Below are 24,986 nucleotides of genomic sequence, written 5' to 3'. Positions count from 1 at the left end.
GATGAGAAAGCCTGAATGTTCAAAATTGCGTATTTATGGGGATAGAAAATATTTTCTTTTGCTATTTTGAGTGTTTGAGTTGCATGATGAAATAACCCTAAGCTTGTACATTGGCTATTTTTGCAAAATGTTCACCAGATGTTGCTGAATGTTTTCGCATAATTATGACGTGCCAAGAATATGAATGTTAGGGTTAGTGCAGTTAGAATGAAAGAATATAGCTGCAAGCAGCGATAAGGCGGGACCAAGAAAGAAGACAATAGCCTACGCAATAAGAACAATATGCACAAATAAGAATCACAGGCTGAGTTGTCGTTACCCGGATTTGAACACACAACCTTGTGGTCTGAAGGTGAGAGCTCAACCAACTGAGCTATCTGGACAATCAGTTGTTTCATTGTAAACTGTAACATCATTCAGTGTTTTGGTAACAAGTGTGTGTCCTCATTTTGGGCATGTCATTATCCATTACTACAGTGTGTTTTGCTGCAATTCTTTTCACGTACAAACTTCTCTTCAACTGGTATTTCAGATAATGGTCCATACATTGTGTGTAGAACGTTTCACGCAAATTTCTCAAAAAAAGGTATAAGCATTTTTCAAACTGCTCAAAATGGCAGAAATCTGAGGGCGGAGCTTACTTGTCAAAGTGACAGATGTGTTCCCCATGAGTCAAGGAACATGTGGAAACAAGTGCCATGAATTTTGACCAAACAAAGCATGATTTATGACTGTTCAAAGGTTTCATTTTCAAGAAATTGCTATAGTGCCCCCCTTTGGCCAATTGGAGTAAGACTGCTTTCAGTGCTATTTGGCATGACCCTCTACTATACTGTAAAGTGACATAAGCATATGACGCTGCATGTATGAATTAGAGGCAGAAGATTTTTTTTCACTTAAATAAAATGTACTACGATTTTTTGTCCGTATAGGTCCAAAGTTCATGTGTAGAAGTTTTCGTGCATTTTGATTAAAGATCCTGGGAGGTGATACATTTTAAATGTTTTTCATATAATTCAAAATGGCGGGTGATCTAAAGGTCAGAGGTCAAAAGTCAGAACACGAAAGTTGTTCGGCATGAGGAGACACATATGTGTATCAAAGTGTCATTACCAACGGTCAAACGGTTCATGAGATATTCAAAGTTTGCATTTTTAATTGAGTGCTATAGCGCCACCCTTTGGCCAATTGTCATGGGCTTCGCATAGTCACCGTTTGGCATGGCCCTCTACCAGATTCCTGCGTTTCACGACTGCACGGTTCAGCCAGAACAGCTATTTTTGGCGGAAGAAGAAGGAGAAGGAGAAGAAGAAGAAGGAGAAGAAAAAAAACACACAAAAACAATAACTGACCAAAGTCACTTCGTGACTACTTGGTCCCTTAACAATTGTTTGGGAGTCTCACAAATGCACAAGCTCACAAACGCATCACAGGGTAGATCTGCAAATTCAGCTGTTTTTATTTCTAGAATTTACATAAAAGGAAATGAATATGTCTGACCAGAAGCAGGAATAAAACATCTTCACACCAGGCGGCCATAACAATGTGTGCAAATCTTTGAATATTATTTTACAGCAAACGTTTTTAACTCAAATCTTTGCTTCTGGGGGGGGGGGGGGGGGAGGGGGTCCCTTCAACAACATAGAATGATATAGAATGACAAGAATGGTTCTTCAGGGAGTTCTAGAGCCTGGAAGTAATGGTTATCCGGTAGGGGTGAGGCTTCATGGTGAGTCCAAAGTCAGTGGCGAGATCCAGTTCCTGTCCGGGAACGCTCTGGACGTGCAGGCCGTGGAGAAGCGTGGTGAGGAACACGAACATCTCCAAGCGAGCGAACACGTCGCCGAGGCACCGTCTCTTCCCCACGCCGAAGATCAGAACCTTCTCTGTCAACTCCTTGTCGACCAGGCCCGATTGGCCCAAGAAGCGCTCCGGACGAAATGTGTCCGGATCCTCCCACAGGTCCCTGGGTGACGAGGCAAAGAACAAGAGGATCAATGAACCAATGAGAGTAAGATGTACAAACAAGATCCAACCAGAAATGCACTCTGTCAAGGTGCCAACTTGCTCCTTGCACACAAGTAGGCCATATATGGCCTACTTGTACCAACCTTGAAACGTACCTTAGTTACGTCACCATCAACAGCCAATAAGGGACCACCATTCCCCTACATACCCAGCCAATCACCAAACGTACCTTAGTTACGTCATCAAGAATGGTGGTCCCTTATTGGCCGGTGGAAAACACCGACATACCCAGCCGACTGCAGTACTCTGCTTGCGCAAGTAATAAACCCACTGGTTCTTTTTTCTTTCTTTCTTTTTTTCCAAGGACATGCATTAGGCCACAGAACCCATAACTCTGAGAGTGTACAAATGTAACCAAATTGACCATTTGGTTACTTACATTTGTACACATTTGAAATGTGAAACTGTAACTGACTTTTGATGATTGAATTTCCCCCGTCAAATTAGACTTTGACCGGTTATAATCGACGAACCCGGGGCAACTTGGGACTCCTGCCCCTAATTAGTATAGGCTTAGGCTGGAATTGTGATTTAAACTGCTGAAAATGAAAGCCAGTTCGCGGCTGGTTCTGTGGAAGCACCAAGGATCTAGAACAGAACCAGTTCAAGAACAAAATTTATTTTGGTGGAAAAGGGGCCTCATAGTTACAGACCTGTATGGTCAGCTTGGTTCCAAACTATCAATAATTTAGCTAGGGTAGGGAGTGATTGATTGATTGATTGATTGAATACTTTATTAACAGTTTGGACCCCTGGGGGATCCCGGAGCCCACTTTGAGAACCAGTGAATGAATAAAATCATTAAGTGAAGAAAAAAGGGAAAGAAGCAAGGGATAAAAAACATTTAGAATAAACGCATGAAAAATAAATACTCACACATCATGGTTGACCTGATACTGATTAATGAAGACACATGTGTCTTTAGGGATGAAGAATCCGTTCAGAATGACGTCTGTTGTGGTGCTGTGGTTATTGGAAGGAGACAAGATAGAGGGTTTAACGGTAAAACTGTAGTCCCAGGTTTACAGAAGGCGGCAAGGCGCCTTACCCGTTTCCTGTGCATGAAGATGTCATAAAGCGTTTTCTATAGTTCAAATGCCAAGCCACGTATTATTGATTTGAGAGGGACAAAGACGTGTCCTACCAGTGAGGTATGGTGAAAGGGACGTAGGAAGCGTGTCGGAACACCTCGTATAAGAAAGCATCAGTGAAAGGCATCTTAGGCTTGTCTGCAAACCTGGGTAGTCTGGCTGAGCCGACGTGTTCATCTACATCGAAGACAGACAAAAGGACAGAGTGTTGGACTTCAACAAGTAATCTCTCTACATACAATAAGCTACCTTCATTGCCAATTTTCAGTGCATTACATATATTTTAATATAGAATACATGCTGGCTTACCGGTGGCGGGTGGCTTCTGTCCATCTCAGAATGGGAACTACAGTCAAACTATTGTTAGACTTACTGATGTTACCTCTAATTCCAGTGATTCATTTGTTAACTGCATGTACAGTGCGTATGTTATATCATGTCTCTATATACATCTATTTTCTTTTAACGTGTTTTAAGCACATGTTGTGAGCTTGTATATCTGCTATTGTCAAAGGATTTAAAATGATAGATTTTATATCTTTGAATACTTGTGAAATGGGACTTTCTGCATAATGAATACTTTTACTTTTGGTACTTATGCCAACACCGTTTGAATTTTGAATACCAGTACTTCTTCCACCACTGCAGAGATGCACACCATGGCTGCATGAAACCCAGCATTGGATTATGATATAGTAGGCCTACCTATCTCCTGGTGTATTCTGCCCTGGATCTCAGGAAACTTGATGAGGTACAACAGGCTCCACTGCAAGCCAGCAATAATGGTGTCGAATCCTGATTCGACACAAAGCATGACAACACCATGGTCAACGTCAGTTTTCAAAGGAATTTGTGTATGTTTGTTAGTGCTGGTTTGCTCCATTCATTCACTCATTGACTGCCATATGTCTATCCAACGAACAGACCGCCATTGGCGCATGTGTACGTCATGTGGTGTTTGCAGTGTTTGTGGTGTTTTCAGTGTCTGCTCCATGCTTTAACCTATTTAGGCCTTCTAATAGTAAGGGCATTTTATCAGGTATTTGACCAATCTGGGAACTAAATCGTTACCAAGAAATTTCTTCACCAATGTGTTTCTAAAGGTGTCTAATAACATGTACTAAAAGTTTGAAATTCAACTCCCGTGGGAAAATTTAGTTATTAGCATAATATGTGACCATACCCATAACATCCTATATAAGGCAAAAAAGTCCAAATTTCATCATTCTTTAAGTAGCATGTGACATATGAAACTAGGGTGATTTCATGATTCTGAATCCATTGCACAAAAAACACTCCTTGGGCTAAATTAGGCCATATCCAGTTGACCAAATGTGCTGACCTCATCACGTTTGTGTGGCCGTTTTCCTCCCAAGGAGTGTTTTTTGTGCAAAACTAATGCTTGGAATGGATTCAGAATCATGCAAACACCCTAGTTTCATATGTCACATGCTACTTAAAGAATGATGAAATTTGGACTTTTTTGCCTTATATAGGATGTTATGGGTATGGTCACATATTATGCTAATAACTCAATTGTCCCACGGGAGTTGAATTTCAAACTTTTAGTACATGTTATTAGACACCTTTAGAAACACATTGGTGAAGAAATTTCTTGGTAACGATTTAGTTCCCAGATTTTCATAGATTTCTCTTACTATAAAACCTATAACCTAAGGTTTTCTGAAAATGTTCAAATTCTTATTAAAAATATATATAACAAATAAATAAATGAGACATGGTTTATTGTGTCTACAGATGCCATTCCAACTCTTCATGCTTTCCTGATCTTTTCCTGAAGATTTTCTGAAAATGCATGTTTTCCCTGCAAGTTTTATTCACTTATTATTAACCTTGCTAATTCTACTGCGTTGCTACTGAAAAGAAGTGTCCAGCAAAGGAACTCACTGACAATGGTCTGATAATGCACTGACAATCTACTGAATTGTCAATGGCAGGCCGTGTGATGTATGTTTCTGACCGAGTTCCAAAGATCCACAACACTCAAGCTGTTTATAGTTGGTGGTGCGACACCTGCGGAATCATCAATTTTGTTATCAATTTTGTTCAACACTTTTTAAACATTTGGACTATAATGAACTTCCCCAAAAAACAGGTTGAAACTGCATGGATGTGTGTAATAACCTGCTCCAAATATATCCAGGACAGTGTGGATGATCTGAGAGTTGGACAGCAGAGCGTTGTCCTCTGGGTCCAGGTGTCTGTCCTCACACAGAGAGATCAGGGCATCAGTGATGTCCCGAATGCAACTCTGGAAGTACAAATAATGTACATTATACAACAGGTAGTTCCGACCAAGCAATCTGATTGGTTGAAATAGGCTCTCTACCCTAGCCTGGGTTCCAGCCTGATTTGCTGCGTTCCACGGATCTGAAATGTCACTTCGCAAATCAGTCTGGGCTGCTTGACGTCACCTGTTACGTAGCCATGTTGCTGATACGTCATCAGCCAGCGCCACTCTTTCCATGCTTCTCACTGTTGACAAAAATACGATTCAGTAGTCCACTGTCAGATTCAGTAGTACAAAAACAATGTGTGTGTGGGGTGAGTTTAGTGAATGATAAGGGGTCGTCGCAGGACAACAGCAGTAGCTGCGCAGTGCGCATTGATACAATGTCAAACTAGTGTTTTTCCTCAACCCGCACCACAGACCAATCAGAAGCCTCGGCTCCATTTCAACCTTCATATGTCCCGCCTATAGGAGACTCTCCAGACTGATTTGTCTGGAGAGTGACATTTCAGATCCGCGGAACGCAGCAAATCAGGCTACCCGTGCTTAAACCAGCGCAAAGGAACACCTAGCCCTGGCCCTAATCACACTTTATTACATCACTCAGTCAAATTAACTCTTCCATTTACAGGGAAACAGATGTCGAAACATGGTTTTATTTTTATAGTGAATTGCCAAACAATATGAATAATCTTCGATGTGTTTTGTTTTCTTGGTCACTGTTGTATAATCGCAATATTACACTCGTTCCTGACCGCATCACTGTCGTGCCAATAATCACGATAAAGCACACCCTCTGTAATATTGCTTAAATAAGTAATATCAATCAATCTCTCTCTCTCTCTCTCTCATATGTACACACACACACTTGCATTCATGCACTCACACAAATGAGCGCGTGCACACACAAATGAGCGCGTGCACACACACAAATGAGCGCGTGCACACAAACTATATCAGTGCTTTGCAAAACAAGAACTAAAAAATCTATATAAAGGATTGGAAGAGAAGCAGAGAATAGAGGAACCATTGATGCTAAGCAACCGAACGGCGCGTGCCTTCCAGAAGAATGATAATTCATAATTAGAGTGCGTGCAAAAATTTTAGTCACTCTGCGCAAGAACAAAAGCTCCTTCCCGGGACCGTTTGTCATATTTTTTGGCTACAACGACGTGCACAACATCCATTGTATGTGTACATAGCTTCGGATTAAAGAATGGACGGCGAACCGGTGGAGCCAGAGAACAACACTTAGAGACACGCCATCCGCTCAGAGCATGAGCCATTCCAGGACATTTTATGACGCTGTTCTGTTCTCTAGACTAGACCCCCGACCCCATTCTATTCTGTTCTCTCTGAGTCTGAGTAGACTGGCGCCCCGACCCCATTCAGGCTGTGACCTCCACCCCCCCACCACACACACACACACACACACCCGACAAGCACTTGGAATTTCAGGCGGCGGTTCCACAGATAAATATTGTGAAAATAGCCTAACTACAAGCCACTGTGAGCTTGTAGATCGGCTATTTTCACAATGTTTACCTCTTTCTTAAAGACTGGGTGCAATGGCTTTTTGTGGATTTAAAATTTTAAGTTTCAGTCTAAAACGGAAGGCTGTGTGCTTCTGGACCAATCAGAGCGTTGCAGGCTATGGGTAGTCGGGTACAGAGTTGGATACAGAGCATGCAGCTACCACGTGGATATTTCTAACCTATAATGTTTTCAGATACATATTTTAGCGTGCTGATTAAGTTTAAAATGAGTAATACCCTGTCTGGATGTCATCTTGAATGAGATTAAAAACGGAGTAGTTCTGTAATCAACATCAGCTGTGTTTTGACGGACGCGCAGCAACGGGAATCAAAGACCACGGATACAGTATGGTCTAAAAGTGTGAAAAACTTATTTTTCATTTCACCAGGTCTTTAAGTAGCCTAATATTTGTCAATTTGGTATTAAAAAGGTCTTAAAAGTCATTCAATTGTAACTTCAGAAATGTGCAGATACCACTGTTGAGTGACAATAATGCCACTATAGTGGCATTATGATAGCGACACATTATGATGGAGCACTCTCAGAAAAACATTTATTTCCACTTGTAAACCTGTGATGTGGCCCGGGCCAGCCTAGCAGTCCGGGCACCTAGGCTGTTAATCCAGACAGCGTGTCGCGGGTTCGAGTCCCGACCCCGACGACCTTTTCTGCGTGTCTCCCCCCATCTCTCCCCCCGTTTCCTGTTGACCTCAATAAAAAAAGGCAAAAAGGCCACCGCAAAAAATATAAAAAAAACCCCTGTGATGTGACAATAAAGACATAGTGAATTGTGTGTGTGTGTGTGTGTGTGTGTGTGCGTGTGTGCGTGCGTGCGTGCGTGCGTGCGTGCGTGCGTGCGTGCGTGTCGGCCAACCTCACCTTATCAAAAGTGTGGACGTGCTCCTCGATGTTTCTCTCCATGAAGCCGTTCATCCTGCGAATGTGCTCCACCATCCTCCTCAGCGACGGACTGGGGAAGTAGCGGAACACAGGGAAGAAGTCGGCCAGGTTCCCGGCCGCGAAGATCCGGAGCACCTCATTGTTGATGTGAACGACGGTGAGGAACTCCTCGTCGTCGTAGTCGTACCGTTTCCCGAAACACAGGGCGCAGATGACGTTGGCCACTGAGGCGACCAGAGGCACAGCGGGATCGAGACCCTCCGCGGCGCCTTGACCTCTATTCCCGCGTGTTGTTTCCCCTTCGGCCGCCCGTCGCCGAAACGCCTCCACCATCTTCACCGCCTCGGCACACACGCGTTCCTCCAGCAGGCAGGTGGTGCCGGATCCCCCGCTGGGCTTGGTCTGGGAGAAGGAGCTGAGGGCGTTCTTGCACAGCTTCTTGCGGAGCGTCCAGGCGGGCCCGTACTTGTCGCTGAAGGTCATGCTGGTCCCGTTGGCCACGGCCGAGAAGGTGAAGAGGTCGGGGCGTCCGGCGAAGGCCTCGCCCTGGCGGACCAGCGCCTGCCTGATGGTGCCGTAGCCACTCAGGACAACCACGGTCAGAGATCCCAGATGGATCTGGAAGGTCACGTGAAGGATGTATCATGTGAATGATAATCAGAAACAGCTTCACTGTCACATCACTGGTTTACAGTTGTAAACAAATGGCTTTTTTTTCTTCATAAAAGCATCAGGAATCATTTGAATTAAAAGAAAGTGGAAGAAGAGTAGAGATAGAAAGAAGAGCAGGGATAACAGGATAGAAACAGGTCAGTTAATCAAGAGCTCCTAGTAGAGTGGAGAGAAATAAATATACATAGCCAATACAGGCAGTCAGATGAAAAAAGCCACAAATGAGTACTGTAGAAGGAATCAATCAATCAATCATGATTAGAGTTGTGATTTCAAGGAGGTCGTATATGTGTGGTTACAAAGTAGCAGCGAGGAAGGGGAAGGAGATCAGCAAGAAAGAAAGAAAGAAAGAAAGAAAGAAAGAAAGAAAGAAAATCAGAATTTACTCACCTTGAAAACATCACCATATTCAAGTCTCATGCGGGTCAGAGAAAGATGGATCTGGTCTCCCATTTGTAGCAGGTTTCCCACCAGGGGCCACGGCCTGGGCCCCGGGGGAGCCGGGTGTTTCATCTGGCCCTGCTGCTGGTGGTAGCGGTACTTGAGGCCCTTTCGGCCCCTCAGGGCCACCAGGAGCAGGGTGACAACACAGAGAGCCACCGTGAGACAGGACAGGGAGACACAGGGGCTTTCCTGGATTGGGAGAATCCTAAATGTCAGTCTCATCATCACGCTGGACCACTGTGGAAGCTGAGCAGAGACAGACAGCAAGACAGAGTGAGAATGACAGAAAGAGAAAGAGAGAGAGAGAGAGAGAGAGAGAGAGAGAGAGAGAGACCCAAAGAAAGAGAGAGTGAAAGAGAGGTAAAGACAATCTGACATGATGACATATCAATGAATTCTGTAAGAGATCAAGAACATTCATGCAGTCACCATGTGAGATACATTGTGAGGAAAAAGTTGTAATTCTGGAAGAAGAAAATCTTTACATTTTCAACATACTGTAAGCATATTGGTTGATCTTTACAAAAAGCAATAAAACATATAATAATAATAATAATAATAATAATAATAATAACCACCTTATCTAAATGTAGTTCTCTTCAGTAGTGTAGCGTGAATAATAATTGGCAAAGAGCAGGACACTCACCAGAGACAGAGCTGTGTGATCTTGTTGGATTGAGTGTCTAGTCTGGAGAAAATGAGCCCTTCAGTTCAGCTCTGCCACCTGCAAAAGGGACTTTCTTTGAACAAAAGCCAAAAACTTGGCTCAGGGCAGGGAACCGGTCCCAGAAGATACCGACTATGGGACAGAACCGTCAGAACTGTTCATTCATTCTCTTCTGTTCAATCAGCTGATATGCGTTTCTTTTTCCTTTTATCCCCCTCTTTCTTCTGTGCAAAGAGGCCACTGAGAAACTCACACACACACATCCTGTGACATTTTGTCATTGCCCCAAAACCCAGCCTCTGCTGTGTGGAGCTCATTGGATACCATAGAGGCCCTCATACCACAGCATACACTGGTGCTTGCTGCCATCATTGCAATTTCTGACAATCGTCACAAGATGGAGCTCCAATTCTTTTTAGATTTGTCTGTGACCAGTTAAGGACTGATTTGATGCATGTGAAGTGAGGGGACTCTTTCTTTGGTGTTCTCGCCCAGGTGGGCATGGTTAACTGGTTATATCCCAAAACCCTACCTCACAAAACCTATGCCTAAACCCAAACCTAACCGTAACCCTAACCTCACAAACCAAACACTATGCTTAACTGTTTTAGTCTGAGTTGATTTCAACTTGGTCAACTTGTTTTATTGCTTTTAACGGTAAAGAAACACATATATTTCTCATGTGCCGTCGGAGCCCTGCGGTATGTATAACATTATAAGCCCTGTGACAAAAATTTACGTGAAAAAGTCAGTCGGGATCGGGATGTATTATTGAGAATTCCACTCTTCAAAGTTGGCACTCGTAGAAAGACAGTGAAATGTCACTGAAATGCGACAGGTTCTCTGTCTGTCAGCTCCCCTCTGCTCTGTTAACATATATGGGAAACCCATTCAAGTGGTAAATTAAATGTGAAACACATCCTCTATTGCGAAAACAAGAACATATGTTGACAAAGACACTTCATACATTTGGAAACATATTTCAAATCAATATAGTCTTCAGTTCATTTTGTATTATTTTAAAAGTAGGCTAACTACAGTTGAATTTCAATGGGCTTCTATGGCTGGCCTGCAGTACACTGTACCGGAAGTGGGGGCACTGTCTCATTTGGGGTCGTGACATTTGTAGTAGACCCGTGTATCTCTATGCCAGAGCCATGATGTCATCACTTGCTGTCACCAATCAGAAGAAGCAGTTGGCTGAGGGTCAGGTAGCCTGGCCTAGCCAGCCTGCTTTCTGGTCTTGAGGGGCGCGCACGCAAGGAGCAACTGCTGGAGAATATTGGTTTACCGATCTACACATCACAGCTGTTGAGTTAATAAGCATTTCCAGTCTACTTCAAAATAAGAGTTCATAATATATACAATTGAGCTCATAAATCCCTACAGTGCAGAACAACAGTTCTACCTCATACAATTCATAATGTTTTACCTGGTAATGTCTAGCATAAATATATAACACCAACAATAATTTGCAACATGCCTACATATGACAACTGGCATCATCTGGCCAAACAATAAATCACCAACGATGGTTGTTAAACTGATTGTTGTAAGGTTTTCCAAAGAATAAACCAAAAGAGTTTCTTAAGACCAACTCCTAATAGAGGCCCATAGACCCATAGAAATATCCATTATATTTTTGCCTGTCTATCCAACTCACTGCCAGCATACAGCTGTTTAATTTGATCCTCCCAGTGAGCTCATAGTGGACTTTTTTTTCTTTCCCCCTGTGGTCAATGCACTGATGTCTTTTCCGAGCACTTAACTGACTGAAACTCTTGTCACAGTGTTAAGAGTTTCTGTCAGTTAAGTTTTCTCTATTGTGGAGACGCTGGTGTTTCTTCAGAGAATTTGACTGACTGAAACTCTTGTCACAATTGATTAGACTGGAATGTTTTTTCTCCTGTATGGATACGCAGCGCTGACCAGCTTAGTGGTATTGTGTTTTCAGTTTCCGCCCTGAGACTGGGAGTTTGATCCCCGGCCGGGTCATACCAAAGACTCTGAAAAATGGGACACAATGTCTCCCTGCTTGGCACTCGGCATCAAGGGTTGATTGGGGTAAGTCCCTGCAGTATACTAGCGTCGTGTCAAGGGGATGTATTTGTACATGAAGCTGCCTCACGCTACAGAAACAGGAGATAGGCTCCTGCCCTATGGGCCTCATGGCTCGGCAAGGCTTACTTACTATGGATACGGTGGTGTCTCTTCAGATCATAAACTCTTGTCACAATGTTTTCAGTGAAATGTTAAATTACTCCAGTATGGAGACTCTGTAGCCTGGCCCCAGCCCTGAATCGCTAGCCATGTCCATTAAGAAAATATGTTCTGGCGATTCAGGTCTGGTGACTCTCCCTACGACCACGTCAGTCTCTGTCGAAAATCTGTTCACAGCAGCTGATTGGCCATCAGCCCCCTCACTCGACAGCGTCAGACAGCAAACATGGCTGCCCCCACTGCTGTGACTGAGTGACTCACGACCGTATCAATCTGGCTATTAAATTGACGTATGATAAATAGTTTATTTACAGAAACGGTTTTATAAACATCATCATCCGACATATTTTACCGCTTTTGTTTACATGCTAGTAGTGCTCGTTGGCTGTGTTTTTTTGGTTAGCAAACGGGATAGCCATAGACACATGATTGACAACGTCATCTGCTTTCCTACTATTCTGATTGGTTGGTATGAACCAACCAATGAGCCGCTTTGACAACGCCCATCCCAGAAACTGATGCCGTGGGGAGGGCTTTCAGTCTGAATAATGAAGTGAAACGAAATGAAAATTCAGACTGAGTGTCAGGCTAGAGACGCTGGTGTTTATTCAGGTAACTTGACCAACTGAAACTCTTTACAGTGGAAAGGTTTTTCTCCAGTATGGACAATCTGGTGTCTCCTGACACACTTTGAACTGCTGAAACTCTTGTTACACTGTTTACACTGGAATGTTTTTTTCCTGTGTTGACAGCTCCACTGTCTTCAGTGACTTCAGTGTTCAAGAGCAACTTTAGAGCAGTGTGAAGTGATGTCTTCATCTTCATCTTTTCCTCCAGTGTGGACAAGCTAGTGTGTCTTCAAGTAACGTGACTGAGTGAAACTCTTGTCACAATGTTTAAAATGGAAAGGTCTTTCTCCACTGAAACTGAAACTCGTTACAATGTTTACAGTGGAAAGGTTTTTCTCCAGTGTGGAGTCTCTGGTGCCTTTTCAGATTATTTGACTGACTGAAACTCTTGTCACAATGTATACACTGGAAAGGTGTTACTCCAGTGTGGATTAGAGCTTTTTACGGGTCAAAATAAATGGTTCTACTGTACATCCAAAATGATGGCTTCCGGTGTACCCTGGACCTTTTCCTGTCCGATCACGTTTTTATTAACTTAATTCGACCGAGGTCTAATTATTTAGGGACCAACTCCTCCGCTGGCTCTGTGTGTCTGTGTGGAAGGCACGAGGTAAGCGCGAGGTAAGATGAAGTGTGTGTGTGTGTGTGTGTGCGTTTGTGTGCGAGAGGGATAGAGAGGCAGGCAGGCAGGCAGGCAGGCAGGCAGGCAGGCAGGCAATCAGACAGACAGACAGACAGACAGACAGACAGACAGACAGACAGACAGACAGACAGACAGACAGACAGACAGACAGACAGACCAAAATATTTTAAAGGTTACTTCCCGTATGTTAACGAATCCCATAGTTTGAACACAAGGGCTAGTGTAGCTGATATTAAACCACCAAACCTAAAAAATAAGGGGCAGTATTATGCGTGTCTTAAGTACCAGGTCTTATTACTTAACTTAAGACCTGGAGGCGTGATCAATGCTCTATTCTGAGTATTCTAATTTTCAAAATGTTGTATTCTTTCTACTTCTACTCCACTACATTATTACAATTATTTATTGTACTTTTTACTCCACTATAATTATTGAAAACTTTGTTACTTTTAAGATTCAGATTATGATTACAAAACATACATTTCTCCAGTTGAGACGTGTTTTATACGCCATTTGTTGAAAATACCGATTGACAAGATGTAGATCTATTTACAGATGTAATTTTAGATCTATTTTTCAAAATATTTAAATGTTGTACTAATTAGAGATGCACAATATAATCGGTAGCATATCGGAATCGGCCATAAAAATGCCATATTGGTATCGAATCGGTCTCAAAATAATCCCGATAATTTTCTCCGATATTGATGACGCAATAACAATGTGACTATCAATGGTTATTTATTGGTACTCGCAGAACTGCTCCCTTCAGTCACTTGGGTAGAACATAAAACATCAAGCCCATCTAAGAAACATAAACAGACCAAAGCTAAAGTGCAGCATAAGCAAACATTTAAAAAAAGAGCCCCTATGTGTGATATGATGACTCTGTCGGGTGGAAACCTCAATAATATTATGTCCAAAAACAGCAAAAGTAGCAGATCGACAAGCTCGAAACACGTCTTATGGATCTATCTAACTTGATACTTTTTATGTGACACTGAATATGATCAAGTAGCTGGCATTCATTTTGCCCGACAGCGACATATACTTTGTTGACCTCCAGGGTCTACACTAAATAGGTCTATCCTTTCCCCTTTTCCAAATCACTTCAGCGAAAATAGCCGATGAGTACTATACAAGCTCAGAAAAGCTCACAACACATTCTATTTTATTCAGAATGTTTGCCCCGATAATAGGGACGCTAGGGTCCATGTGATCGACATCACAGTGCAACACACCGAATATCTGATAACTCTCTCTCTCTCTCTCTCTCTCTCTGTCGAGCCGTCGTTTTGGTTCAGACTCAACCGTGGGACACCCTGTAGTTGTCAGGCCCAGTAACAGCTCCTTTGACCCGTCGGTTCGTGTGGATCTCCCAGGCCCCGGCAGCCGGCCAGCACCGCCACATCATTAGTTCACACACACAGTCACACACACACACACACACGCACACACACAAAACCCTGGAACCAGTGAGGTAGAAATGCTATCATTTTAATCATAATAATTGTGAGACATCTTGATTTAAATGGTGTGTCTATTATTGTCGAGTCACATGATGCAACATGCACTACAGTATAGGGGCGGCAGTGGATAAGGTTCCCGGTTTGATTCCCCCGGCGGCTCCCCCCTGTTAGTGTCCATGACATATTATGGATCCCACCGCATAGTTCTAGGCAAATCCCGCTGTGATTGGCCAATAGTCGCTGTGATTGACAGTTCTCGTTTTTTATGCCTAAACCTAACCTTAAGCCTAAACCTAAGCTCTGTAAAACTATGCCTTAACCTAACCTTAACCCTAAACTTTTTTTTTGTTTTTGTACAAAACACTGAAGTCCTTAAACCACAAACCTAACCTCAGTAAAACTATGCCTGCCCATTCTAGACCCACGGTGATCCAGAACCACCACCAAAGGCCTCTGTCCGGGCTCTGGACAGGGCCCCTGCCCAGGCTATATGGAGCTGGCCTGTTCTGACATCACAAATATATTCTGAGTTTCTGACATCTGCATAGACTCGATTATGGCCATACTGTCTACCGTTTTGCTAGTTCCTCAACTCTGAACAAACTTGACGCCTTGTTTCATGCATTGCTGCATTGAGGTTAATAACCAATTCCCCCTATAGGACTCATCACTGTACCCTCTGTACACCTTAGTGGGGTGGTGCTCCTTAACGTCTCGCAGGTTGCTACATAAAGCCATTCTTGGTAATCTCCCACTTTACATTTTGTTCTAAATTTGAGCTTGTTCAAAACTCTCTCAACAGCAGATCAAATGCTTGGCTGCGCTATGTCGTGCCCCCAGTCTGGGAAAAAAAGGCTTGCTTTTTTTGGACCCTGGTCATGGAATGACCTACTGTATACTACAGACCAGACTCAGACTGGCTTCTGTGATTCCCCTAGTAAGTTTTAAAAGGATTGCCATGGGCACACTTCCCAGACATTGCTCCTGCTTTGACGTACAGTTGGAGGCCATCGATATTGTCCTTTTCTTTTTGCTGAGGTTTGCGTGATCTGCGCAAAAGGACAGTTAACCCATTTTGGGCGGGAACCCCTTTTGGTGTTTTAAACATTATGTTATAATTTAGCTATTGAAAAATAGCAGATCTACAAGCTCATAGCGCGCCACCGAGTGGCGCGCTACGAGCTTGTAGGTCTGCTATTTTTGAAAAATCGTGAAAATATTTATTACAGAAAACTGGAGGATTTAGAAGGATTTTTTAAAATTTTGAGGTCAGGCCTAAATGGGTCAAATGATAAGGGACAATATCGGTGGCACCCAACTGTATAACAAAATTGGTTCTCTTGCTTTTTAGCTTATTAGCAAATTTCGTTGCTTAGATTTTTCTATTAGCCTTTTTTGGTTGCATTATTATTATTTGAGCTTCTTCACTTCTACTGTGTTTATGAATGTTACATGTCTGTCTTGTTATTGTCTTGTATTTATTGTTACTGGCAGAGCTGTGTTACTTATTTCGCCTCTTCTCTTGGCCAGTTCACACACCACGTATTTACTGGTTAAATAAATGTTGGGCATGCCTGACAAAGAACTCCATATATGGGCATAAAAGGGACACATATATAATAACTGGGTGGGGCATGCATCGTTCCAAGTAGGCCAGTGCCCAATGGGCACCGCTCTCGTATGACCTAAAAGGTCCTAAATGACCATTGCCCTCTGAGTGGCTCTAACTTGGTAAACATGGTGAGATCTAACAATCCTTCCAACCAATATAAAATGTAAAAATCACACCCGTGTGAAGTGAGGGGCGCTAATATATTAAAGTCTATCTCATGTTGATTAGGTGATGTAATGGTGATATAAAACAAACGGTGCAAACACAAACATTAAACGCCATTAACAATAAAGAGACAATATGACGTAAATGACACATTATGACGTAAATGTTCCCTTCATTGTCAATGCGTTTACAAAACTAACTAAAAACTAAAGACATACATTAAGACATACATTAAACCACACACACACACACACACACACACACACACACACACACACACACACACACACACACACACACACACACACACACACACACACACACACACACACACACACACACACAGTATATATGATGATTTCGGGTGTGACAGTACAGTACAGTGACAGTGACAGTGCAGTACAGTACAGTACAGTACAGTAGAGGGACCCCCTGGGGACCCCCACACGGTAACTCTGTCATTTCTCAACCGTTTCAGACGCGGGGCGGCTCGCCGGAACAGGCCCGGACCCCTGGGCACGTTCCTGTGGGTCTGGAAGTTCCAGGGACCCCCACACGGAGTTGCACCACTCACTTCAAACGGGTGTGATTTTGAATAGCCAATAGCAAAAATCTGAATTGACACGGATGATTTTCCGGTTTTAATGGGTTAATTCATAAGTTATTCATAAAACATTTTCAAAGAGTGACGTGTCAACCCATCAATTAGTAATTTGGGCATATCCTTACTTGACTCGAACCCTAGCATCCCCTATTCTTGGGGGGGGGGCATTCACTAAAAAACATAAATCTGCAGTAGCCTACAAGCCCCCAACACTGTCGGGTCGCGAGCTTGTAGATCGGCTGCTGTAGATCGGACATTTGGTGTGTGTGTGTCGTTGGGGCACATACGTTGGTCCGGCGTACTAAGAGTCCAACATGCAACAGTCCGACACATGTGTGGCTGGTTAAGACTCACCCATGGCTCCCGACATGCGTTGCCGTTTAAGACACATACGGACTGTTACGTCAGACTTTGAGGGGGGAAATGGAATTGGTATAGGGGGTTTTGTTTGTATATAAGTTTGTAATGCTACTGACGTTTGAAGTATGCAAGACTCTTGAAGTATTGCATTGTAGGTTTGAGCTGGTAGGCCCTTTTTGATGTCAATCAATCAAGTCACCTTACTTCAAGTGGCCAAAAATAGTTTTTTTAATATTGAAAGTATACATTTTAGGGGTATGTCATGTGGTCTACCTGCACACCCTTCCCCTTTGTGATCTACTGGTAGATCACAATGAATCTAATGTATACCCCTGGTTTCGGTGGTAAAACATTTCAAACTCGTTAAATCCAACACCAATGACACTATAGCATTCTGCCAGCTATAGACTGCAATCCAATGCAAATCCTACTAGTAGACATAAACGAGGAGAGAGGCTGCACGACAGGCCTGTTTTCACTGCCTTTTCTCCCCAAAATGTGGTTTACGCGGTGCCCTTTCATCGTTTAACGAGGGTTAATTACGGAGGTTATGTTGTCCTAAGGGATAATTCTCAAAAGGGCTCTTTCCAGACAGCCAAGATCAAAATACAGGCACACCAGACACAGTTATGCGATCGCATTGTTCCTGGGAGACAGCAACGCAGCAGGGGGCCCTTATCAAAGCAAACATCTTCCCAATTAGGCTATCCTGCAGTTGTTTTCTTTTCCCCTTTTTGGGGCTGAAACGGGGCTCGATTGATGGAAAGGTGATAAGAGATAAGACAGGAAGAAGTGTCTATCACGTTAAAAAAAATGACACATTACACAACAAGTGTGTATACGTCCTACACAACACTTCTGTAGAGAAGTGGGACTTTTAGAGGACGGAGTGGAGCTATAAAAGGAGGCGCTTTTCGGGTTCCCTCCGTCGAAACCCCAGAGCGAGGCAGGGAGAGAGAGAGAGAGAGGGACGAATGGACCAGCTGTGAGACGGAAGAAACCATGCCTGTGATTGGACTGGAGACCAGCGCTACCTCAGCCACAGGTGAGAGATGCTTGTTTCACAATAAAATTATTTTGGTTCCTTAAATTCTGTAATGCATGGGTTCTCTTTGACAACCTTCCCCCGGGACTACAGATGGAAATGAGCTCTTTGCTCTTTGCCTCATTTCCAAGCCGACACGTTGACTAGGCTAATAATGTGAATGAATGAATGAATGAATGAATGAATGAATGGGACGACGTGCGTCAATGTGCAACAGGACATATCACACCGCTGGGACAACGCTGAAACCGCCTCGGCCCTTTGGTGTGGTTAGGGCTTTAGACACCTTTCATTGAGAAAGATACTGTAGAAAAAATCTTTCGCACACAGAAATAAGACGTATGAACAGGTGCGTATATAGGCCATGGACATCAATAATAAGAAGAAAGATATACGCCCACACAGTATCTGCTCTGTACATGAGTTTTACTTTTATTAAGGTAACGTTTCGGTCCCTCCGGACCTTCTTCAGGCATCTTAAAAATAATACGAAATAAAATGCTGGTGCATTAATTAGTCATATCTCATAATAAAGTGTGTGTGTGTGTGTGTGTGTGTGTGTGTGTGTGTGTGTGTGTGTGTGTGTGTGTGTGTGTGTGTGTGTGTGTGTGTGTGTGTGTGTGTGTGTGTGTGTGTGTGTGTGTGTGTGTGTAACCGGTTCAAACCTCGCAGTGCAGGGAAAAATAACAAAATATCTTCATATAATTGGACCTCATGATAAAATGGTACCATTTATTTCTGTCTACTCAGACTGTGTCTCAGATGATGGCTGTGTGGACAATTCAGAAACCTGCCTCAATGACATAATCTTGGAGATTCACGTTGTATCTCAAGCTAATAGAAACTGCAGGCTTTCTATTCCTGTAAAGTTAGCATGCTATAACAGAAGCCATATTGTTCTCGCATGCATGCTTGCATAAATAAATAAATATTTTTGAAACCTTGTTTGAAATAGCCAACTTGCTGCCAGGCTGCCAAACAATGATGTCACTGGTAGGCGGGTTTCTGAACTGTCCACAGCCCTCTTCCGAAACAGTGAGTAGACAGAAATTGTACCATTTTATCAGCATTAGTGAGGACCGGTTATGACAATAGGTGGAATATGAGTGAAGTTGTCCTTCAAATACAATTTTAATCCTGTTTATAATGGCATGCCCAAAACAGGTTGGAAGTGGTTTAATGGTTGCAAGACAAAAAAGCACATCTCTGTCAGGTGGAAACCGCATTATGTCCGAAACTTTTACTTTTCAGGATTCAAATTCAAAAGTGGCAAAAGTAGCAGATCGACAAGCTCAAAACATGTCGCTTCGCCGCGCGTTTCGAGCTTGCGAATCTGCTACTTTTGATGCTTTCATGTGATGCTGTAGTTGTAGTATGATCAAGTATAGGGGCGTTACAGTAAAACAGTAAGAATATGCACGGAGATAAGACAATTTACAATATAGGCATTTAGCAGACGCTCTTAATCCAGAGTGATTTACTAACGCATGGTAATTTACATCAGATACATAGAAATAGTCATCAAGGATCATAAGCAAGTTAAGAACATAACATCCGTCTAACAGTAGAATATCTGTACAATGAATTTATGAGTATAAGTACAACAACGATATATATAACATGCGTGAATTGAGATGCATTCAGCGTTGATCTCAAATCAGATAAATCTGCAAAACATACAAAATAATCTGAGTTGGGGGGGGATAAATTTGCATAAAAGAACAGAATTTCGGGTTAAATGTTAACACTAGGGGGTAGAAAGTGTCCTACCCTGAGACCCCAAATGACACCAATGCTCTGGCCTTAATTAATGAGCGCAGCCCGCTGCCCACTCTAACAGCTTAGCTGCGCCAGCCCGACTTTATGGTGCCAGTGCTGACCCCCTGACCCCACGGCGTTAGACCGCCAAGCGATGCCAGTACCTCATTTGACACGACCTGCTATGCCCTCCAAATTTCATCCTATATGCACACGGTTACACGCTCTCACAAGAATACAGTCCAGAGTAAAGCCACTTGTGAGGACATCACATTTTCTTTGGTATTTCATAACCGTAAGCACAAGGGGTCACACACTGAAAATAGCCTGACATTTTCAATGTGCGCCACTGTTACGCACTGCAGTGGAGCGCCACTGTTACGCACTTCAGTGGAGCGCCACTGTTACGCACCTCAGTGGAAGCCAGCGACATGAACATACAAAGCGAAGCCCGGTGTTTGTTTGGCTGTTTTACACAGCTACAATCAAAATTGAAGTGTTGTTAAACCATTCTCACTCACATAACCTTTTATATTTTCTTTTTTACACATGATTATATGTTCTTATTTTGATAACCCAATCACCCAATAACTGAATGTCAAGTCTCCATACATATTCTTCAGAATATGTATGACACTGATGATTTACTATGACGAGCTCTGGTGCACTACTACTAATGGTTCTCAAATATTTCATTTATTTTCAAGAACCCCCTTCACTCTGAGAGTGTACAAATTGGTCCATTTGGACCCATAAGGGTCCCGCAATTTGAACACTAGACCTGTTATGGTCATTCAGGGCCTGCTCTTTGTGTTTCTCGTAATATTATATTGTCCACTCAATTTGTATGTCCGTGGCAAAAAATACATTTTAGACAGAAATGTCCACCAGCAATGGACGCCTGTCCATGTCTCTTGTGAGGACATGCAGGGATAAAACATCCTCACAATGTCTATATCTCAAATTGCTGCTGTACTTTTCATTTACATTCAGCCATCAAACAAATAAAATATAAATAAATGAATAAACGTGGAAAAATACACATGTTGTGTTTGTGTGTGTTGCAGAGGAAGAGCAGGCTGACATGCAGCAGCAGACCAACAGGCAACAGAAGCAGTCTGGGAACGGGCACGTGATGGGCCACCAGGCGTCCAGCCAGAACCAGAACCACACGCCGCAGCATGCAGATGATGGGCCACAGAACCAGGGCATGCCCACGCCCATCCCTGATCTACCCATCCAGTACACCAAGGTAGCATCAACACAAAGCCGATTGGTCACACATTTCGCTACCTGCCCTAAACTACACGTTTTCTAAAGCTAAAGAGCTCATTTTTATATATTTGGTTATTTTCATTTAAGTGCCTTACACCGCGAGATGTCCGGCAGGTTACTGAAATTTCAGAACTCAAGAATGTCTTAAAGGACCACTTCACCACTTTTCAACTTCTCTTCCTATAAGTGGTCCTAACTAATGTTCATGATAAAATACCACCATTTTTTCCTACTCAGTCTGTGTCTCATAGGAGGGCTGTGGGCAGTTCAGAAACCCGTCCACCAGTGACATCATCGATGGTGAATCCAAGCTAATAGAAACGGCACGCTTTCTTTTGCTGAAAAGTTGCAATGCAAAAGTTGAAGCCATCGTTTTCACGATAATAAAAATCTAAATATATTTTAAAACAAATCTTGTTTAAAAGAAATCTGCCTAATGATGATGTCACTGGTGGACGGGTGTCCGAACTGCCCTCCTATGAGACACAGACTGAGTAGGAAAAAATGGTGGTGTTTTATCATGAACATTAGTGAGGACCAATTATATGAAGAGATGTTGAAAAGTGGTGAAGTGGTCCTTTAAGAGTTGTACCGGTGTCGACATAAAAGCCGATATACAGTTGGAGGCCATCGATATTGTCCTTTTCTTTTTGCTGAGGTTTGAGTGATCTGCGCAAAAGGACAGTTAACCCATTTTGGGCGGGAACCCCTTTTGGTGTTTTAAACATTATGTTATAATTTAGCTATTGAAAAATAGCAGATCTACAAGCTCATAGCGCGCCACCGAGTGGCGCGCTACGAGCTTGTAGGTCTGCTATTTTTGAAAAATCGTGAAAATATTTATTTCAGAAAACTGGAGGATTTAGGATTTTTTACAATTTTGAGGTCAGGCCTAAATGGGTCAAATGATAAGGGACAATATCGGTGGCACCCAACTGTACTGTATGGGTTAGGCTCTATAGTGTACAATCTCCATAGGACAACAGTTCAAAGTGGGGGTTCATGGCAGCAGCAGCAGGGGCCACAGTAAACAAAAAGTTAAGAAATCTATATCTGAGGCTCGTCGACCGGTTGTAAATCCGTCCACACGTCCTTTATGAAAACGTGTACCACTGATGTTAGCAGTTTAATATTAGTAACATTTGTCTCCAAAGTAGAGAGGGATCATTTGGCCCTTTGGTGTGTAATTGCTAGCATGTTCAGGGGATAGCCGAATGGACGGCTGGCATTAACTACATGAAAGACAGTTCCCGGCAAGAGGGGAAGATGGTAAAATGTTTACGGGGGCTTTATCGGCCTGTTAATGTTGAAAGCGATTAACCTGGATTTACCCTTTTAATCTGGCTGCTTTACAGCATGCAGATGCATCTCCTCAAGCAGAATGATTTTAGATTACATTGATTGTAGGTAGTCTGGCTGTTTTTCATTTAATCAGACTGAGAAAGTTGTGTGTCAAGGACTTGATCTGCTTTGGATACTAGAGACTGGAGTTTTGGATTTGTCTTCAGTTCTTTATCATGTTTTTTTTCAATAACAGAACAGAATCTAATATAACATAACAAGAAAACGATATTTATCCTTAAAGTAAAAGGACAGTTATGGTCGATGTTTGGGTTGTGTTAAGCTGAATAGGCAGGTTGTAATGCCAGCCGAGCAAACAACAGAAAATTGGAAAAAAGCATAGGGAAGACCAACTGAGTGGAAACCAAGAACAGAGCTGGCAGGCAGCAGGTTGTAGAGACAGAGAGCATAGAATCTGTCAAGTGAGGACCAGAGTCAAGCAGAGCAGGGCTTATATAGAGGCTAGATTGCTGAAGAGCAGTGGTGTACATGCAGGAATTAATTATTACCTTGGCCTGGGAAAATCTGCCTGGGCACACTGTGCAAAATGTTGGCATTAATTAATTAATTAATTAATTAATACTCATGTTTGCCTTCTATTTCCTAAAAATATTAAGTCAGGTGTCTTAGAGATTGACAGGTGTACCGTGTAATGTCAGGCTGCTACAAGGGGGCTAGCAGAAGTGCAGAGTGTAACAACAGCTATAGTTTCTTTCAACTCACTTCCAAATTACAAATTAGCAAGATAGCACCCCATAGCATAGCAGCAGACAACATGGGCACAATCAATGAAAATCCATTCAGCAAAAATTACAATACAATTATGACCTTTGATGTCTTCAATCATGTAGTAATCCATAATCAAGGGCGGACACTTTTGTGGAGTTGCCCAGTAACGCTGAAATCCTCAGGATACAACTGTTGTACAGTATAGGCTAGCTCCTATAAGGACTGACTAAAAACTTTGCAATAGACGTTTGACATTGTGAGGCTAACATTTAGGATACTCTCAGAGAGGCTTCTCATTAATATTTAATCATAAACAAAGATGTAAGTTTCTGGTGTGAAAGAAAAACAAATCTGCAGCATTCTAGAAACAAGCACATGATGACAGGGATCAGGCAGGCATGACCAATCAATCTATGCAGGTACAAACTAGGCAGTGCCAGTGGCTATTTGGATCCAAATAGGAAAATGAATAATAATACACCCACTGCCATATTTTGCTAAATTGAATGCAGTGATTGCATTCACATTATGTTATGCAATAACATAACTGTCATCATAAAAAGAAAAAAAAGAAAAAGAAAAAAATGTTTTGGGTTATTTTTTGGCTGGGCCGAGTTCGGAAATACATACCTGTCTCTACGCAGACAATCACACACATGTACACCACACACGCACACACATGCACAGACACAGACACACAGATAAAGACATTAGAGATGAGGTAGACGGTCCTTCAATAGTTTCTCAGTTGATTAGAATGTATATTTCAAATAGACAAACAAATCACAGTGAAACACTACTCACTACTCTTTTAGCCCATAAGAGAACACAAAGCCGATTCTGCCAATATGATATTAATATATTAGATTATTTCACAATGTAAAAATGTGATCATTGATCAACCGTTTCTGGGTCAGGGCCCACTTGAAAATGTATGTGGCCCAACCATCTTAACACGAACGTAGTATCGTGTTAAGACGTAGTATACTTTAAGTTCCTATATATTGGTATCACATAAGAAAAACATATGTATTAATGCTATATTATCATTACAATTTGCCCAACAGTGGTCTCCCGGCCCACAGGTTGAGAACCACTGTGTTTGTGTGCTATACAATAATGAGGTATACCTGTGTTGTGTTTCAGCTGTTCATCAACAATGAGTGGCATGAGTCGTGCAGTGGCAGAAGGATTGCTGTGTATAACCCTGCTACCGAGGAGCTGCTGTGTGAAGTAGAGGAGGCTGACGCTGTAAGTATACTAGATCTATTGCACCTCTAGTCTAGACCACTGGTTCTCAAACATTTGTGGGTCACGGGACAATTTTCATGGGTCACGGCTCGAGTAAATATCCCATTTTCTTTAACTACATTTAAAAAATACATATATTTCAGAAATTTTCCAGCTCCAGTATGTTTTCCTTACACTTGTTATAGAATAATAAACAGTGCATTCCGAATCCTAACCTTATTTATTAGGCCTACTGTGCGTGTGCGTGCGTGCGTGCGTGTGCACATGTGTGTGTGTGTGTGTGTGTGTGTGTGTGT

At 42.5% G+C, this 24,986-nt stretch overlaps 1 protein-coding gene across 1 annotated transcript; it reads right to left on the bottom strand.

The window, feature by feature from the left end:
• Positions 1-1,540: 1,540 nt before the first annotated feature.
• cyp1d1 (cytochrome P450, family 1, subfamily D, polypeptide 1) lies at positions 1,541-23,639 on the bottom strand. Its single transcript, XM_079516334.1, has 9 exons — positions 23,539-23,639; positions 9,569-9,646; positions 8,869-9,168; positions 7,786-8,424; positions 5,265-5,391; positions 3,825-3,914; positions 3,173-3,296; positions 2,905-2,991; positions 1,541-1,966 (listed from the first exon to the last, which is right to left on the bottom strand). Exons 3-9 carry the CDS (start codon positions 9,145-9,147, stop codon positions 1,684-1,686), a joined length of 1,629 nt encoding a protein of 542 aa, XP_079372460.1. The 5' UTR covers positions 9,148-9,168; positions 9,569-9,646; positions 23,539-23,639; the 3' UTR covers positions 1,541-1,683.
• Positions 23,640-24,986: the final 1,347 nt, after the last annotated feature.

This window comes from Electrona antarctica, assembly GCF_951216825.1.
Source record: "Electrona antarctica genome assembly, chromosome: 12".
NCBI lineage: Eukaryota > Metazoa > Chordata > Actinopteri > Myctophiformes > Myctophidae > Electrona > Electrona antarctica.
Note: the sequence above shows the minus strand (reverse complement) of the source record. Positions and strands in the feature narration are given on the sequence as shown.

Excerpts from the sequence above, each read along its gene's own strand:
- cyp1d1 (XM_079516334.1), bottom strand. The coding sequence starts at position 9,147 with ATGATGAGACTGACATTTAGGATTCTCCCAATCCAGGAAAGCCCCTGT. Across the intron at positions 8,425-8,868 it reads AATATGGTGATGTTTTCAAG|ATCCATCTGGGATCTCTGAC; the intron begins GTGAGTAAATTC and ends GTGACCTTCCAG. Across the intron at positions 3,297-3,824 it reads CAGAATACACCAGGAGATAG|ATGAACACGTCGGCTCAGCC; the intron begins GTAGGCCTACTA and ends TCTTCGATGTAG.